The 19477-nt window shown below is 40.4% G+C and overlaps 1 protein-coding gene across 2 annotated transcripts in view; it reads right to left on the bottom strand.

Moving 5' to 3' along the window:
* The window catches only part of SLC66A2 (solute carrier family 66 member 2), a 64969-nt gene that overhangs the window by 18212 nt on the left and 27280 nt on the right, over nt 1-19477 (bottom strand). For both annotated transcript variants that reach the window (XM_005149857.3, XM_005149856.3), the window contains one exon: nt 1380-1596. In XM_005149857.3, the coding sequence (XP_005149914.1) occupies nt 1380-1596 (217 nt within the window). The remainder of the gene's footprint in view (nt 1-1379; nt 1597-19477) is intronic.

Genomic DNA, 19477 nt, shown 5'->3' on the forward strand with positions numbered 1-19477 from the left:
GCATATCCTTCTTTATATCCTCTTGTCTCCAGGGCACCACTCGTTCAGCAGTGGGCCTATATTGCCTCTTGTGTTAGTTTTATTTGCTATGTATTTGAAGAAGCCCTTTCTATTGTCCTTAACCCAACTAAGTTACAAGGAGGCCTTAGCTGTCCTACTTGCCTCCCTACATCCTCTAACAACTGTCCTATATTCCTCCAAAGTGGCCAGCCCCTCTTTCCATAATCCATAGATTCTCCTTTTCCACTTGAGTTTGCCCAGCAGCTCCTTGTTTAACCACGCTGGTCTTACTTGATTTCCTACCCATTGGGACGCTCTGATCCTGAGCTTGGAAGAAGTGGTCCTTGAATGCTGACCAACTATCTTGAGCCCCTTTACTGCCGAGTACCCTTTCCCATGAGACTTCCCTTAGCAGTTGATTGAACAGGCAAAGTTGACCCTTCAGAAATCCAGAATTGTAGCCTTGCTAGGTATTCTATTCCTCCCACACAGGATCCTAAACTCCGCCATCTCATGGTCAGTGCAGCCAAGGCTGCCACTGACCAAAACAATGAAAGAGAAGACAGAGTCATAAATGATCACAGCACTCCGTGAACTCAATTTGCTGCTCTACTGTTCCTACAGACCAGTGCACTGATGCACTGCAGTGAACATTTTGGCTCTTAAAAACCTTTACAAGTTGCCTTTGCAATTTGGAAATCTCAGTGTCATTGATGAGATATCCAGTAAACAGTATGAAAAGATAATCTAGTTTAATACCCGGAGAGTGGGTGCAAGATTAGTTTTCTGTCCAACACTTATTTACCAATGGTTTCCTAGTCGTGACTGTAAATGTCTCCTTTGAGCTTTTTTAAATGTCAGTTACAAGAAAAAAAAGTTACACAAAAATAAATACTGATGTCATTTGCTACATACATAATAATGTATTACAAAAAAGTGATAGGCTAATATGTGAGTTACACTGGCAGAGTTATTTGCTGCAGGGTCAAAAGATTTTCCTCTTCATTACTTTTGCTATGCAAGATCTCTTTAGTCCATTTCTAATTATCAGTGTTGCACAGCTTGAGTTGAACTTTTATATGCTGCTAACAGCAACAGCAGTAGTTTTACATGTTTATTGCACTAAAACGTATTTCACCTTTGAACTGTCCAGCTGGACTCAGACAATAGGTCAGATCTCAGAGGTGTAACAGAGCTCCGACTGCCTTCAGCAGAGCTGTACCAGCTACTGACAGAGGGTCAAACAAGCTGCTGTATTTTCAAATAAAATTTGGGAAAATGAAACTGCCCTTCCTAGAAAATTTTTCCCAAACTACACTAAGATTTACCTACACACACAAGGACACACTTACTTGTTTTACATAAGACAGACACCATACCTCATTCCTTCCGTAGACCTATTCTGGTAGTTACGGTAGAGCTGAGGAACACCTAACATAGCTTCAGTGAACACTGCAAGGAAGCCCAATGTTTCCACAAAGAGAGATGAGTCAAGCCAGAGGTAAGTGATGTAACCGGTCACACCAGTGAAGGTCAGGACACACTGCACGTAGTCTGTAAACTTGCTCCAATGCCAGAAATAGTTCAAGTCAAAATCTGCAACAGAATAGGAATGGAAGAAGAATAAGATATGGTTTCCCAACTAGACTTAAAGTTAATCAGGGTGGAAATGAGAGCTGGGAAGCATGAGAGAGCTACTGTCAGTATCTGGAGGTAGGGAAAGAGAGAAAATAAGGGGAAGGACTAAAAAAAAAAAAAAACCCCAAAAAACAACAAAACAAATCGAACTCTAAACCAACAAGAAAAATAAGAGTCTTGATTTGGAAAGCATTTTTTGGGGAGTGTTCAATAAAGAAACAATAAAACAAAGACTTACAAAATACCAAATATTTACAAAGATGAAGAGAAAGCACAAACCCTCAAGTACCAAAATGAAGAATTATGGTTCTGACTCTAGCAGAGCTTACATAGGAAGTGTTTCACAAAAAATTCTGAAACACCAAGTCCATGCCCCAGGTACATCAATGCAAGTGCTCTCTCTCTTAGGTCATTATCTCTGCCTTCAAACTGCCTCAATCCAAGCTGCTTAGAAGGTCACCTGAAGACCACAGCTCTGTTCCCTGGTACAGTGCAGCTCCTTGCCATGGTACAGTCTTACTGAGGTAGGTGCAAGACTGACAAAAGTTCCCCTGCAACAAGGTCTGTCACGGATATCACCACTTTTCACCCCAAGGGCAAAACACGCTTCACTCCTGCCTTTGACAGTCCCCACGAATGTAGGGTGCACACTCAGTTCATCTATCAGAACAAAATGCCATATCACAGAACACAACATCCTCTCTTGAGAGGAAAGTATAAACCAACCATGACATTTGCTTAGTATATTAACAGAATTCCACTGGAAGGTACATAACTGTCATACTGATGAATAATCAAATATACAAGCCCCTTATCGTCAACTGTATAGCAAAATAACATAATTTTGAATAAGAAGAACTCTGAAATAACTGTTCATTTGTAGATGCTGTTCATGTCTTCCTTCCTTAATGGCAAAGTTAAAAACACCTACCTTAGGCCAACTTGATTCTGTTAATTGTCAAGACAATGAACAGGGTTATTATAACCAGCCCAAATGTGTGCAACACAGCAGCACATCACTAGAAGATTTCTGTCACTGCCTCTGAGCAGAAGTACAGAATGCTACAAACAGTACTACTGTTAACTCAGGCAAGGAAGACACTGACTTCCACTGGAAACAGTAACAACAAATTCAGTAAAATGGGAATATAGGCACTTACCTGCCTCAGGATACATAGACACACCAAATACTAGTTTAATTTTCTGCATCTTTTCACACTTTCGTATCATTATCAGTCTGACCCTCAGATGCTCTTATTAACTAGTCTCCCCTTTTAAGTAGTACTCTGCATGCCCTCAAGTCCTACTGTCTGCATCAAGCTGAATCATTGTACTTTGCCACACAAAGAGGAAGGCAAAACAGGACAGGAGCCATGCCCAACCTGCAGCATTGTCAGCCATCACCTTGAAGTGAATTAAATAATCTGTGGCAAAGCCACTGTCAATTTAACATTGACTTTCAGTATTTTATGGCAGTGGCTCCTTGGACTCAAGAATTCAGGGACAAGACTAAACAAAAGGTAGACCAGTGCTGGTACAGTCCACACAACACATGAGCATCATGCATTTCTGGAGCTTTGTGAAGACTTTCCTTTTTGGAGACAAAGGAAGAACAAAACAGAATGAAGCAAAAAAAGGAGGGCACAACACAACCACAATGGCAGGAAAAGACTGCATTTTAATTTGTCTATTGCATTTTCTGCAGAGGAGCAGAGTCAATGAGAACTTCTGACAAAGCAGAAGGAATAACAGACACCCAAACCTCCCATTTCTTTCACTTTGCCTAACCTGCATCTGCATAACATGAAATAGCAGAGGCATAACAAAGTAAACTCACACTTGTTTTGACAGCTCCATGAGCACTACCAAGCAAATGGCTTCACCCAACACAGTAAGTGTGACACTACACAACTCTTATAGTTGCAATAAAAGCTTCCAAATGTAAATGTCCCTGAAAAAGGGACAGAGGCATTTGGTCTCACAATGGGGACGGAATAATGAACAGCAAAAGAGAAGGGGACAACGAGAAAGATAAAGTTGGTGAGGTTTCAGACCATTTAAAAAAGCAAACTCCATTCTGGAACAGAAGAGCTACTGATGGATTTTGATTAAGATGTAACTGCTACTTTTACGAGATTACTTATTTAAACCTTCTGAGGTGTTCTCAGGCAGCCTTTGATTTCTTCACAGACATCTAAAGCACTGGACAGAGCACTTGCATTCAAATAAGCAGGGTGCAAAACTTGCATTTACTCTCTAGCATGGGTCATTCAATTTTGATAGTGTCAGGGTTGACCTGCATAGACTGTTTCTCCTGCACTGTCCAAGTGCTCAAGGATCTTTTCCAAAATACCTGCCTCTGTACACCAAATCCATATTTTCCCAAGATCATTTTTATAATAGAAATGAAAGAACTAAATCTACAAGGGGGTGTGGAAGTTTTGGAAGTTCATGGAACAAAACCGGTCAATGTTCACACAACTACTGTGAGACCAGCTACAAAATCCATGGACCCACACAAACACTTAAACATGCAATTATCTCCTGCTACACCAGCTGTTTATGTGCATATTTCAGTGCTGCTGCACTGAAGTCCATTTCCACTCACATAAGTACTAATGTCCCTGAACCTAGTATTAGGCAGCCAAGAAATCTGGTAATGATGATAATTTACTCATCATCTTTTGATGAGTACTGAAAAATACTGAAAATTTTCAGTATTATTTCTATTATAATAACATACATAGATGAGAAAGCTATCATGTGAAACAAGACTTCAGCTGAAGCAGGAGAGTTAATTATTAACACAGGAAAGAGACTAATTCTCTTTTGCTCAAAACTATCATGGTGCATGCAGTTTTCATTTCACTATACTAGATTATGAGTAAGTTCTAGTTTCTGCTATAAATTTTGAAGAGAGGGAGAAGATGAGAAAGACAAGATGAGATATGAACAATCATAACCTGACAGAAAAACATCTGTTTATCTCAAAAACACACCAATACATAATCACCAACTGCTCTACTTAACAGATGTATTTTCCAAATGAAGAAGTCTATTTTAGGGCACTCCACATCACCAAATTCTGCATTACCAGCTGTCCTGGTTTGAGCAGTAGCAGTCATTTTTCTCCTTCTTGGTAGCTGGTGCAGTGCTGTGTTTTGACTTTCGGGCTGAGAACGGTTGCTGGTAGCAAGTATGTTTTGAGTTACTGCTCAATGTTTGGTTTGTCCAATGCCTTTTCTGAGCTCATGCTTTGCTAGGGAGGAGGGGAAGCTGGGAGGAAGGAGAGACAGGACACCTGACCCAGGCTAGCCAAAGAGGTATTCCATACTATAGCACGTCATACCCAGGATGTAACCGGGAGAGACCCAGAAGGGCTGGAGCTCTGGGGGGATGGAGGAGGTATCGGTGGGTGCTCGGTTGGGCAGGGTGGGGTGAGTTATGGGTCGGTGGCTGGTGAGGTGTTGTATTCTCTTCACTTGTTATTGGCTTTATCATTATTATTTGCGGTAGTAGTAGCAGTAGTGATTTGTGTTATACCTTAGTTATTAAACCGTTCTTATCTCAACCCGTGGGGGCTACATTCTTTGGATTCTCCTTCCTAACTCTCCGGAAGTCGGGGGAGCAAGGGGGGGAGTGAATGAATGAGCTGTGCAGTTTGGTTTTAAACCAAAACACCAGCTACTTCCAGGACAAAGGAAAAGAATGACTAAACTTTTATTTAAAAAAAGAGAAAGGATAAAATGACCTTTCATACAGGTCATGCTTTGTCTGGCACTAATTTTAACTGTTTTGACTGTTTTACCAAGATTGCTTCTTTTTAACCAAGGCTGAAGCTTATCTTCTCTGACAAGTGGTTTCAGAAATTCGAAGGGAAAAAAAAATCACATACCCATCACTTGAAGGTTTGGGAATAAACTGTGACTCATTTTTCCAAGTGGCTCCCTTCTCATGGAGGTCCAAACAAAACTTCTGTAACAAGAGCTGTTCACTTACAAAGCAAAAAATGTTGGTTGTGCTGAGTACTGTGACAGGTGTATACAAAACAGCCTTTAAATGCTTAAAAACAAATGGGCACTGTTCCTTAAAAATTAAATAAAACCAGAAAGGAGAAATAAAACCAGGAGGAGTTTTAAAAACAGAACAAAATCTACATATATGTGCAGACAAGTCCCATCCTCCTCCAATGCAGAGCAATCTGCAGCAGAGCTGAGAGGCAGATGTAGCCACAGCTGTCCCAGGAAGATGTCCAGAGGACAATAACCACCCTGGGCCATATCCTCGAAGGTGCAGAACTGAACAAAGTTATAAATATGATTACAATCATTATTCACATTGGAATAAATTTACAAATAATAGAGACAACATTGGGATTTTTGACCCCCTTCCCCAGCAAACATCGTCCCTTTTCTTTAAAAGGACAAACAAGAAATACCACTGCACCACAACTTATTTCTATCAAACATCTTAAAATCTGTCAAATTTAAATCTGGATGCATTATCTTTCTAGTCCCTGAAGTGGGAAGGCACTGCTTGCACAGCTCACTCCATTCACTAGCTTCCCATCCTGCCCAGAAAGAAAGTTATGACATGAGTCTGTATTTAGTTGACGCAGTTCAAATGGTATCTCCCAGTCACTAACATCCTGGACTGATCTGAATTGGCATTACTGCAGTAAAAGGTACTTTATCTTATTACCCATGCTTGAGCTCTTTAATCCACTCAGTGAATTACATTTTAAACATGCTAATCCAGTGATAGATGAGATATTTATGTTTGAAAATCCTACTGATGTTGGGGGAAGGAGCAGATCAGTAGGTTCTTTGTGCAATGACTGCAGAAAAGTCTACACAGCTTGAAGGTGAAGAAAGATGAGATTAGAAGACCTCCTCTGGGAGGCACATTGCATGTCAGCTATGAAAAATGTAAAGCAGGCAGAGACAGCAACACATATAACCATGGTTAGCACTAGTCAAGCCAAAATGTAAGTAGTAAACTGAAGATTCTGGTGTGGGATATATGCCAAATGACACAAAGAAGAATTCGCAGTATCAGCTTTCATTTGAGGATGACACAGAGTCCAAACAGTTACATTATTTTTAGTCAAGAAGCATTATATACCAAGTCAGCTACCATGCTAGTTCCTTTCAGGAAAGTGAAGCAAAGACTTTGACATCCTAAAAATTATTTACTGTAGCTCTCAATTTCTCTTGCTAGTTGCATCTTATTTTGTGCCTTGACCTTTCTAATTCTGTATCTACATCTTTGTGCTACATTCCCTTACACTTGTCTTTAGTCATTTGACCCAGTTCCCGTTTTCTGTTTGGTTTCTCTTGCATTTAAGGCCAATGAAGAGCTTCCAATTTACATTCCATCTTTTCAAGGTGGGAGAGTTTGCATTTAGCCCTTTGTACAGCTTCACCAAGGAAATTCTTACGAAGGCAGCTGGATTTATTTTACTGTGCTCCCTCCCAATCCTTATAAATACCATCAGTTCATAGCCATGTACCCAAACTGCCTCCCATAATCAAACCCTTGACCTCCTGTATGAAAAACATTGCTCACTATCTCATTCTAAGAGCATGCTAGACAGTCTCTACTCCTGAGTGTCTTTCTAAACAGATTCCTGGGTAGTTAATCCCACTCCCCCACTCCATTACAGCTAAAGCTTGTGCTCTGGGAGACTGCAGTGCTCTTCACAGAACCTCCAATCTCCATCGTCTAATTCTGCACGCCTGACCTGGCCTCCTGTCACAGCCTATTTCTGGACATGATCAAAGAAGTCCAGCCTGAGCAGTCAGATGTCCAACACCTTCCTTAGCAACACTGGAATCCAAAACCCGAGTGCTTAGATGCTGAGAAAGAGCCTGATAACGGTAATTCAGCCAACCTGGAACAGTTACAAAATGCAGTCATGGCTAGGAATTATTTCAGGTTATTATCCATGGTGTGTTTATTGTAAAATGTACACACATTCTGAGGATGCAGGAGCCGGAACCTACAGATCTCTGTCCTGCCTGTGAGTCAACCACTTGGCTACAGTGTACCAGGCTCCCCCTCACTTGCTTTTTTGCTTATCTCAAGAAGCTTGTGGTCTCTGTGGTATAAGGTGTTCAGCTCTGAGCAGCGGCAAATACAACAGGTCTACAATGCCTGGCAATATGGGCAAATCTTTGGACAGCTGGAAGACGCAGACTCGTATCACCAGGCTGACAAGAAAAATTGGCTCACTTTCACACACTGAGTGCTCTAAGATACAAACAGGCACTGCACTTAGCAGTAGCATCTTTGTATGAGTAAATTTTGCTACATCCTCTGAAAAGGACTTGGAAGGCACCTGCCACAGGAGGCGAGACCTGGGCAGTAGACTCTGAAAAGGAGACTTTTACACTTGCAGTCCTCCAGCTGTGCCCACAGGCATTATCTGACTCACTGGCAATCCTGATTACAGATGCCTTGTCTCAAATCAGCAGCAGGATTACAGAGAAGTCTGCTGGCTAGCATTCCCCACCTTGCTCATTCTGAGAAGCTCTCAGCCAGCAGGTGGGTTTCTCCAATCCTCTGTTCTGAAATTCCTGTGTTTCCCACAGGACATCCAGGAAATAACTGGGCTAACAAGAGCAGGAAAGCTCAGTATGACTGCTACCAGGCGATCAGTAACTTCTCTCACTCTCACCAACTACATATCCAGTTAGGCACTTTCTTCTTTCCTTTCAGAAAGAAAGAATGAAGCAGCATTAGAGACAAGCAGTGACAACTGATATATTTGGATTTTCTTTCTTCTTTTTTTCAAGAAGTGATAGAAACCTACAAAATGCCGTCTGAAGCCAGCATTTCTTTTACACTCATTGGGACTGAAAAGGGACTTGCTATGTTTCACTTTTGCTACAAAAGAGAAGAAATGAGAGCTTAGCACCAAAAACTTTTGGCTGTGATACAAACCACTCTATGGGGAAAAAAATAATAATAATAAAAGGAATTCACTATCTCTATAAAGATGCTAGTATCATCATTCTCCATCTCCATTCCTTCAGGCCTGTAACCCAGGAATTTCTGCATCTCTGTGAACTGTTAAGTATCTGCACAGCGCTGTCACCATAGTACCTCAGCACCTCCTTTACCTTACAACATTCCCATCTACAGGTTATTGTCATCTGGTCTGCACACTGGGTAGTACCCAAACACTGTCACTTCATCCTTTCTAGCATGTCTAATATGGGAGCAAAATATTCCAGAGGGTCTTGAACCTTCTGAAAGGTATTTCATTTGTTCAGTCTATACTAAACAAATTATTGTCATTCAATGGAATCTGGTTTTGACACCCTTTGGCCCATATAGTGCCTTCCTTTGGGCACATCTAGACTGATGTCAGAGTTTCAATAGAGCAAATCCTCTTAGTATTTGACACTCCTAAAAGCTCCAGCACAAGTCCTTTAGTTAACAAAAAGTAGCCCCTAGGCTTTCATTTGAGAGGGAGAAAATGCCAAATCTTAATTGCAGAGAAAAAGGCTGAAAGCCTGACACTAATAAACCTTCAAGATTCATGCAAAGAACCTTTGTTTTTAAAAGCTCACTGGAATTTCTGGTACTTGGTGGAGGACTGTTGAACAGCTGAGATTAGAAACTCAAGTCTGATGAAATCTCCTCCATGACAACATAATCCCTGTCTCCCTCAGCTGTCTCCTCTAGTTTGAAGGCAACTACTTGCCTTCGATTTCTTTGCCTCATTTAATGTGGTGTCACCAGCTTCTAAAATCATTGGGTCTCTCTTTTGTCACATCAGCCTCATGTTTATTCCTCATCAACAGGGTTATTACCCACCTTTTTCCTATCTCAAAAAAAAAATTATACATAAATAGCCTCAATTTTTTCCAGTACTGCCCCCCCCCCAAGGCTTCTCAGTCATCTTCTATACTGTCCCCCACCACAATATACCTCCAAACATCAGCAACTGCTCTGCTCTCTCATCTATCTCCTCACAAAAGAGAATTAGTAATTGCACGGTTAAGAGACTCATGTTGGTTGCAACCACTTAAAAAAATAAAAAATAATAAAAATCACACACAAATGCCCTGGTATGTATAAAAAAGTCAAAGAATCCACACTCTATTTCATAACATCCTGCTTTTCCCATTAATTTGCTACTTTCCTGATTTTATGGCCTTTGCTTTAAGGGAAACCTTTGAATACCACTTAGCACAGTGGTCTTGACCAGAGATAATTAGCAATAACAGCTATACTGACCATTTTGTGAACCTTAAAGAGCAGCAATTAAAAAGTTACACTTAGTCTGAAAGTTTTATCCCTGCTGCAAAAAACACACAGGACAAGTAAGGATGGAAACCTGAAACAAAATATTCATACCCTGGGCACATCCTGTGCAGCTGACAGCCTTTGCTGAGCTATTCACAGTGTAATTTGCTTTGTACACAGCTACAGCATACAGGAGTCTCTCAGTAAAGAGGAAAACAAACAAACAAAACAAAACCAAATTTTAGAGAAAAATGCAGTTACATAAACACGTAAAATTCACTTGACCTTTAACTCATCTTTGACATTTTCCATTGTCTTCCAAAAGCATGCAAAATTGTTTACATTACTTGTGCTGCACTGTTCCAGCCCTGTCAAAATGTTAATTTGTGTGTTTACCCATCTAAATATGCTTGCATACACATATATACCTCTTCCTCACAGTACAATTACTAATGTTATAAGCATTAAAAAGAAAGCAAAATTATAAAAGCAAGCAGAGGAGAACAAAGATTTTGTTCTAATGCAGAAGTTTTCACAAGCATGGTATCTGTGAACAAGGCTCCAACTGCTGGGCTCAGAGATTGCTGGCGAATGCCAGCTGAGCTGGGAAATCCACATGGAACAGTATAGCTCAGCCCAGCCATCTCTGCACACATTACTGCAGAGCAAATGTAACCAGTTCTGAGTGAGCCAGAAGGAAACTCCTTCCCCAGTCCCCCTGAAAAAGCCTTTATGAGTGTACTCTGGACCAGTCTCTTCCAAAGCAAATGGATTTTTTTGAGTCTTCTACATGGCATATGCTTTCAAGGCTTTCTTGCAGGGGATACAATTGCAGCCCCCTACCTATTTACCTTGTGCAACATATGCCCATCTGGTTTCTTCCCAAGTCTAGCTTAGAGAAAATGCTATGTCTGTACTCCTAGGACAGGCCAGTAAGATTAGAAGAAAAAAAGACAGAAAACCACCATCACAGATACATACCAATACTGCTGCTAGGGCAAGGCACTTAAGCCTAGATATATCTAGGTCAATATAATTACAGGACTGCATTTTCTCTCTGAAGACTGGCCTCCTCAGTAACATCACTACTAAAGTTATCTACTGTGCTACTGCTGCTTTTGCCTGTTCAGTATGGAAGAAGTCTCCTCTTCCTTTCCAATGTATTGACCATTCTTAGTCACTGTCTCCATGAGACTATCCCAATAGCTTGCAAAAGCAGCTAATAGCCAACTTAAAATATGACTGATGAAGAACTGCAGATCATGGGGCTAGGAAAGCCACAGGAAGGAGGCAGCTGTGGCCCAAAGGAACTGGTGCTATGGAAGATAAGCTATGTATATGAAAGGTGGAGTGAAAGCAACATAAACAACTTCAGAAACCATATGAGACAGAGAGAGGACTTCAGGAGAAAGTCCTCCACTCAAGGTGCAGCACAGGAGTGAAATGGAAAGTACAGGCAGTGCCACAGGAGAGTTTGATGACTATGGACAGTCAATGCTTTTATGACAAACATTCCTGATTCTGCTTCACCTCCTATACCAAGAGTGTCAAAAACCCCAAAGCAAGTCAAGCTAAAGAAATAAATCCCCCCCAACCCTTCACCTGCAAGCACAGCTCTGAAGTACAGCCTTTGCTCCCAAGTACACTAATAATGGAGGCGGCAGATTAGAGTCAAATTCACTCTTCTTTTGGCTAAATAACACCTTCCTATGCTAACTATAGAAAGACGCTTCTTTTTCTGACAGTAATTGAAGCAGGGATGATGATAAAGTCACAGCAAGAAAAACGTGTACTACCAACTTACTATTTTTACATCATTTTAACAATATTTTACACTATCCTCAGCATGGTTTATCTAAGCTATCACCCACAGTCCTACCAAGCAGTACACAAAGGCCTCCTGACAAAAGACTAAAATAGAATAAGTTAAGCACTGAAGTGCAGGCAGCCTTGGCTCCAAATTCTTGTAGTTAGAGTTACAAACTCTCTACAAAAACAGGTAAATTTACTTTGAATAGTACTTAAGTATTCCTTGAAGTTAACGTCTCAGAAGATCTTAAGATTAACAGAAACAACATACACTTACCATACTCCTCATTCAAAGACTGTAATTAAAGAGACGAATAAAAGTTCTTTGGAATATTACAAAACCAAGCTGTGGATTAGCCCAGATGCAGGCTGCCTCTGATACTGCCATGCCAGGGATTATAATGCCAGATTGCATGTGTAAAACAGCAAATTACTCCCAGAAACTTCAGAAGTAACTACCAGGTAATGCTTCCCCCTTCTCCTCCCCTTTTGAATTGCAGATTCCAGGGGAAAACACTGAATAACTAGCAACTTGCCTAAAGACATATGACCTGTCTCTTTTTCAGCCTTTTGAGATCTTGACATTCCTGAGACCTTATCTCCTCTATTGTGAAGACACCACAAAAACAAAGCATCTATGGGATTTATTTTTTTTTTTTTAGTTACTCAGATTATGCACACATACATGCATGTGTGGGTATGTTTACAACACTAAACTGAACATTCTTCCTAGAAATATAAACTCCTCTACTTATTTAGGATTTTTCGGGAAATTTAATCTTTGTTTCCTGGTAACCCACCACCAGCCAAGCCAAATTCTAGCCCCCAGACCGGCTGCACTAAATTGACATCCAAACAGAATAATGCTTTATGCAGCTGCCTCCTTTGCTAAAATCATGTCCTATTGTCTGCTAAACACCTCCTGGCAATTGACTCCGTACCTCAGAATGACCCATTTTAGTATTGGGAGTTCAATGCTTCAAAATCACCACAAGCATGCAGGAAATTCTAGGAAGCTTTCCACTCTTTTGTCACTTGCCTCTCTCCTCTGCCCAGTCTTTGCTAAACACACGAAAATGTCAAACATGCTTTAATTATCTGAACTGCATTACAAAGATGCTAATGTCTCAAAATGACTGTACAATCTACTCCATTTCATAGTGTTTCCTTTCAAATATCTATTGTAGTTAAGAATAATAGGGTAGGCTGATGAACAAGAATCCTATTTTGAAAAAAAACAATTAGTATTTCTGGACTTTTGTTCTATGCTGGAACAAAAGTAAGACTTTGGAAAATCTGGGGAAGTATAAAGACAGAGGCAAACATAGAGATGGGATTTGGGAAGTTGAATTTTTTAACACCTCTGATTTGAACTAAGGACCTTCCACCTAGGTTTTTACATGTCCTAGGGGAGCACCCAATCATGAGGCTATTGCCCAGTCAGGTCAGGAAGCATTTTCTCTCAGTATAAATGCCACCCTTTTTGAACTGTCCTGGTTTGGTTGGATAGAGTTAATTTTCTTCCTAGGAGCTGGTGCAGTGCTGTGTTTTGGCTTTAGTCTGAGAGCAATGCTGATAACACATCGGTGTTTGTTGTTACCAAATAGTCAAGGACTTTTCAGTCTCTCATGCTCTGCCAGTGAGGAGGAGCACAAGAAGCCAGGAGGAAACCAAGACAGGATACCGGAACTGAACTAGCCAAAGGGGTATTCCATACCACAGCATGCCATAGCCAGTATATGCACTGGGGGGAGTCACCTGGAAGGGATCGATTGCTGCTTGGGTCAGGCTGAATATTGGTCTCTGGGTGGTGAGCGATTCTGCTGTGCATCACTGTCTGTTGGGTTGTGTTGGTTTTTTTTTTTAGTTTTCTCTCTTTTTATCATTTCCCTTTATTATTACTAGTAGTATTAGTATTATATTGTACTTTATTTCAACTATAAAACTGTTCCTATCTCAACCATGGGGTTTACTCTTTTTTCCCCAATCCTCCCCCTCCCACCAAGGGGCAGGGGAAATGAGAGAGCAGGTGCCTGGTGCTTAGTTGCCAGCTGGAGTTAAACTGCAGTACAAACAATTTTGACCTAATAAATTCATTGAAATAATTTACATATGTGTTTGTGAAGATGTGACCGTTCACCAGCACCAACCCTTACCCGAACAGTCAATTCACAAATTTCAAGCCAGTAGTAGGAGAAAAATCTCAACCTACCATTTCTCATTTGCTAACATTAACATCATTTAATGGACGTATAAGGAGATCAAACAGGAGGAATTTCCACACAAATTACTTTACAGCATTAGCAGGAAGAATTCATAAGGAGAGAGACCAGTACAGAGTTCGGGTGCTTGCAGACTGCCTTACTGATTACAGCACTTGCAACTGGAAGAGCCAAGCAAGACAGAGCTACCCTGAAACAGAATTTCTTCTTCAACTTCCTAGCTGCTTAGTTTGACAACAGATAAATCCCTGCTTTGTCATGATCAGTGGCTGTTATGCAAGATGTACTTCTGAATACCACAGTTTCTGAATGTTTTGTGTCTGCAGTTTAATGCTCCACAGTCAATGTATCTTCAGGATGTGGAAAGAAGGGTAATGATAGCAGATTAAGTTGCTCTGTCATGAAGAGTTTGGTGTAGATGCAGGTGTGCATTCACAAAGTGTTCGCATTTCCCAGCAGTTTAAGTCCCTCTCATTCCTTTCAAGCTACAGCAGGACAACTGTTTAGCTCCCTGAAGGTTTTCTCCTTGTGAAGTCACCAGAATTTCCAGCACCACCCCATCTTTTTTTTGGTTTAATTTTTGGGGTTTTTTGTTGTTTGTTTGCTTTTAAAGACTTTATACACACACACAAAAAAAACAAGCCTGGATTTTAAGCCAGATCTGTTCACTTATTTGGTTCAAAATATAATCTCACAAACCGTTCTGTCAGTAAAAAGGATCAGGAATAGGTTGGCATTGCTGGCAAACATAGAATCATAGAATAGTTAGGGTTGGAAAGGTCCTTAATGTCATCTAGTTCCAACCCCTCTGCCAGGGGCAGGGGCACCTAACACTACACCATGCAATTGAAGGCTCTGTTCAACCTGACATTGAATACCACCAGGGATGGAGCACGCAGCCACTGCTGGAGGCAAAAGACTTTGGTTGTTATGGCCCTTTATAAATATAACTACTTTTAAAAAGGACAATGAAAAAACTCCACAACAAAACAGGCAGAAGACAGTGCAGCAGCAGTGCTCACCAGTGAGATGATTCTCCCATCACAGGGTACAGTCCTTTTTTCCTGGCTGAGTGATACAGGGTTTTGCCCTCCACTGCTGTATCCTCTACACCTCCCATACACAGGAATGCAGGGAACACGGACAATGATGACAGGTGAACCACAAAGAAAAACAAAAATGCTGCAAACAATAGTCCCATCCACAAATTCCTCATTGAATTTGTGTGTTCTTCTGTGAAGAAACAGTAAGTTTCTTCAAGGACTGAGCAGTTCTTTAAATCTACTGTACACAGAGATTTAATGAGAAACTTTTAGATAAAAATATTTTAAGCCATCTTGGTATTAAGTTTGCTCTGTGGTCTGAGTGCACAGTTACTTGTTCTTCTACTACAACCTACTCGCAACAGGAGGTGAAGAAAAGCATGAGGGAGTAAATAGCATCCCTGAGGACACAGAAAAAATTAAGGCAAAAGACATTTTCTGAAATAACTGCTCACAAGTTTTACATGAAAAGGAATGAAAAGACAAGGAAAGGCAGCAGTGTAAAACCTTAATGTAAGCAACAAGACATTCCCAGTTTTTGGTGGTTTGTATAAAAGGACAAAAATGGGGGCAAAAGGAAGCCGAGAATTTCAAAACCAGCAACTGCTTCTTTTCAAAGGCTGCTTCTTTCAAGGGAGATAAGGACATGGAAAAAAGTTACCTAGCAACAACTGCACAGTTTGTGACATTTACAAAGCAACCTACTAAAAAGTCACTTTAAGGAGGGGATGACAATTTTTATCATCACAAATATGAAGGTAGACTTTAAATTTTAAAGATAACTATGCATACATTCACACAAAATATGCAACAAGCTTGCAAAGGCTACTGAAGTGTGTATAGAAACCAAAGCAGTCTACGTATTTTAGAAACAGCTGTGTTGGTCCTGATTTTGATGGGGGAAAAAAAATCCCCAAACTCATACAACTTAAGCAAAGAAACAGCAACATTGTGAATATTTAAAATGTTGCATCTCCCAAGTTCTCACCAAGCTTTTGAGTTGCAATGGGTAAAGTAAAAAAAGAAAGCTTTAAGTAGCTCTTAAAAATAAAAATGCTTCCATGAAATACTTCGGATCTGTCTCCCGGTGACTAGTTTCTATGTCTCCGCGGAATCGTCCAAGATGAACAAGACCCATTTCTTTAAATGCACAATACAAGTAAAAATAAATCTGCCAGAACTGAATTCTGGGGTTTGGATTTTTATCCTTACCCATGGGAGAGAATATAGGATCCTGATGCAGTAAATGTAATGCATACTGATCACGGAGCAGAGCAAAGAGAAAGTAGGGCACATAATACATGCATATGAAAGGAGACATCCATATCTTCAGGAATAGTGGTGATATAGTTCCCTCCACAAGGAGGAAAATATGCTGATTACTAGCAATCTGTGTGTCTGGAGAGAGACTGAGTACACCTGGACCCTCACCATAAATTCATGATTCACTGAAAAATTGCAACTTTTCTGCTGTTAATCTAAGAGGGTACAGGAAGCACCTTCACATGAACAGCAACGTTATAGCCTTTTTTCCCCAGCCTTGCTCAGTATTATGTCATCTCAGATAGACAGACATCACATATAATTCTTTTAGCAACAAGATAACATAAAATTTTGAAGTTGAAAACATTTACTCTGAAAAATAAATTGAAATTTTAAAATGTGATTAGGAATGCTCCTCATGAGGCCTATGTTTGCCACTCTATTAATAATCATTTAAATCACTGAGCATCTACTGCAGTTTTAATGAGTTAAATACTGAATCTAAAGAATTACGGGCTGATGCACTAGAACAAGATTTTAGACAGCTTTATCTGCTTCTGCAAGAACAATTATTTTACTTTTTCAGTTTAGCTTAATAAAAATATCTCATTTATTCAAACAGTAAGAAACTGATTGGGAAGCAATTAACACCTGCTCTGTTCTGTGTCTCTGAATAGTGACTGGAAGTATAAAAGGATGAAATGACCACAAAACAAAAAAAAATAAAATTAGTGAATGAATTTTGCAAAAAAGTTATCTAAAAATAATGCCTACTTTGTTGGGGTTTTTTTTAAGCTTATTTACACAAAATGGTCCTTCAATACAAACACTGCAGTTCATTTAGATTTTTTTAAAAGTTAGTCCACTGTTCTAAATCAATTTTCAACCAAACAACCTTCTTCATCCCAGCTTCACTTAACTAGGCTTTGGAAGTCAAAGGGAGATGGTTTAGGCCTTAAAGCAGGAACAACTGTTTGTGGGAAAAGACTCTGAAGTGAATTCAGGAACTGATGCAGCTTTCAAAAAAATCCTTCCACCTTAATCCTGTCTCTTCCTTGACACAATCTCCTATACAACCCTCCAGCAGTCCAGGCTGTGATCTCAGATGTGGCTGTAAGCTAAGCAGTGCTGAACACTGCACTGTCACACCACCAAAAGTCTAAATAATTTGTCGCAATATCTAATGTAATCACCTCTTCTGAAATATCCATTTAGGGTGCATGAAATAGTAAAAAGTATCAAGCCAAGGAGATGGGAGAATAAGATGACATACTGCCTGACTTCAAAAGACTGTCATGTCTCAGTGAGGATGAAATAGAGGATGGGCACAGCAAAAAGATAGTTAAAACACAGAGTTCAAAATAAATAAATTTCTTATATTGTCAACAGTAAAACAGAGCAGGAGTGTTTAGTTAATAACTTCTATACATATGTCAAGTGTGTGCTAGTACAGCATTCCCATCAAACAGCCTCCACACTAAATGCCAATGTCTATGCCATTTTCCATAATGAAGCCCATCTCCTCAACACACAGGAACAGAACCAACGAATAATTCACTAAAAAAAAAATCTTCTCTTCAGCATTTGTAAGTCATTCTTTGGGCACCTGTTAACAGCCAACCATCAGAAGTGACAATTTGGCATTCACACCAGAGAGGTGTTTGGTTTTTGTTCTTCAGCATGCCTTGGGTCTGCAGGGTCATAAAAAAATATCAGAAAAAAGAAATAAACATGAATAAAAGTAACTATTACATTTCAACTTACTGCTGCAAAAGAAAACTAGTAAGAGAAGCCTAGGGAGGCAGAGGCACTTTCCATGATGCACTACTGATCCCAAGACCACAGGTGGCAGTATTCATCTCGGGGACTCAGGTCCTTCTCAGATAATGGAGACAGACCCATCTGCCTTCAGCTTCTGTGGATGACCTGGGGAGTCTTGGGTAGAACCAGACAGAAGGCATTTTTCTTTCATATGAACACTGAGTTTTCAGCTGTTTCTTCATTCAAAGTCAGAAGGAAATCATAGTCTCCCAGCTACATACATTCAAAGAGGGAACCCAAGTACTTAAATAGCATAAGGGCTAGTATGCTTCCTTCAGGCTCCCACTGGGGCCCCTCTCTCCTGCCTGTATCTGGCCTCCCAGGGGACCGTCAGAGCCACTTTGCTCAGACTAATACACTCCAAGTTATGTGTGCAAGCCGGGACCTCCACCTTAGCCTCTTGCATCCCATGCGAGTACCATGATACCGGCTTATAGCTTGTACAAGTGGAATGTTTCAGCTCCAGTCTTTACAAGGCTAGAAGCATTCAGGGGCAGAGGCAGGCACAAACCAAATGTGGGTGAGGGCAAAACTGCAACGACTGCATGCATCCTTTTTGTGATTACAACAGAGAGTCAAGAACATACAGGAAAGCAGGAGCACCTCAGCCCCCTGCCCAGATTCATTCTCACTTAGCAATCCCACACAATACAGACATGGAGAACCTAGGTTCCACTGCTTAGTGTTCCTGCCTCAGAGCTGGAATATAAAATGTAATCTCCTGTTTCATCTCCCAAAAGTGAACAGCCCAGGAAGACCGGCTAACTGCAATGTAGCAAAGGTCTTTCTTCTTTCTCACTTGAAACCCCTTTTTCAACAGCTGTATCCTTGGTGCATCACTATTTGCAAAGTAAGAGAGTAGAGTGGGGGAAGGATGGCAATCTTTCAGTAAAATAAAGCTAACCCTAATTGTTTTCAGCCAAGAAAACGGTCAGGTAGTGCATTACAGCTTAAAAACACAACACTTGCATCCAAACAGAAAAGGTGTTTTTTTCCCTTCATACAACAGTGAAAATGGCAAAGCACCTATGCTTCAGTGGTAAGTGCCTTTCAATATCCAGCATAAGGAAACATCTTGTTAACATGTCATTGTTTATAAATAAGAGCTTTCAAAGCATAGACTTATTAAATATATTCCCTATTTCTCACTTAATAGAAAGTAACAACTTCATATTCCCAGTGCACTTTAAGTAAAAGGCAGCTAATAAAATACACAGGATAAAATGTAGTGAAAAATTGAATCAGGCTGAGTGTAACAATCAGATTCTACCTTGAGCATCACCTCCATAAACAGTTCATAGAGCACATTATGCCAGCTCAGACAGCCTACTGTAACCCCAGCCCCTTGTAACACCATTTTAATTGGGACCAAGTGAGAGATGTCACCCAGCTCAGCACTTCAAAATATTAGACTCTGGGTGACCT

The sequence above is a fragment of the Melopsittacus undulatus genome, chromosome 1, assembly GCF_012275295.1.
Source record: "Melopsittacus undulatus isolate bMelUnd1 chromosome 1, bMelUnd1.mat.Z, whole genome shotgun sequence".
NCBI classification, from domain to species: domain Eukaryota; kingdom Metazoa; phylum Chordata; class Aves; order Psittaciformes; family Psittaculidae; genus Melopsittacus; species Melopsittacus undulatus.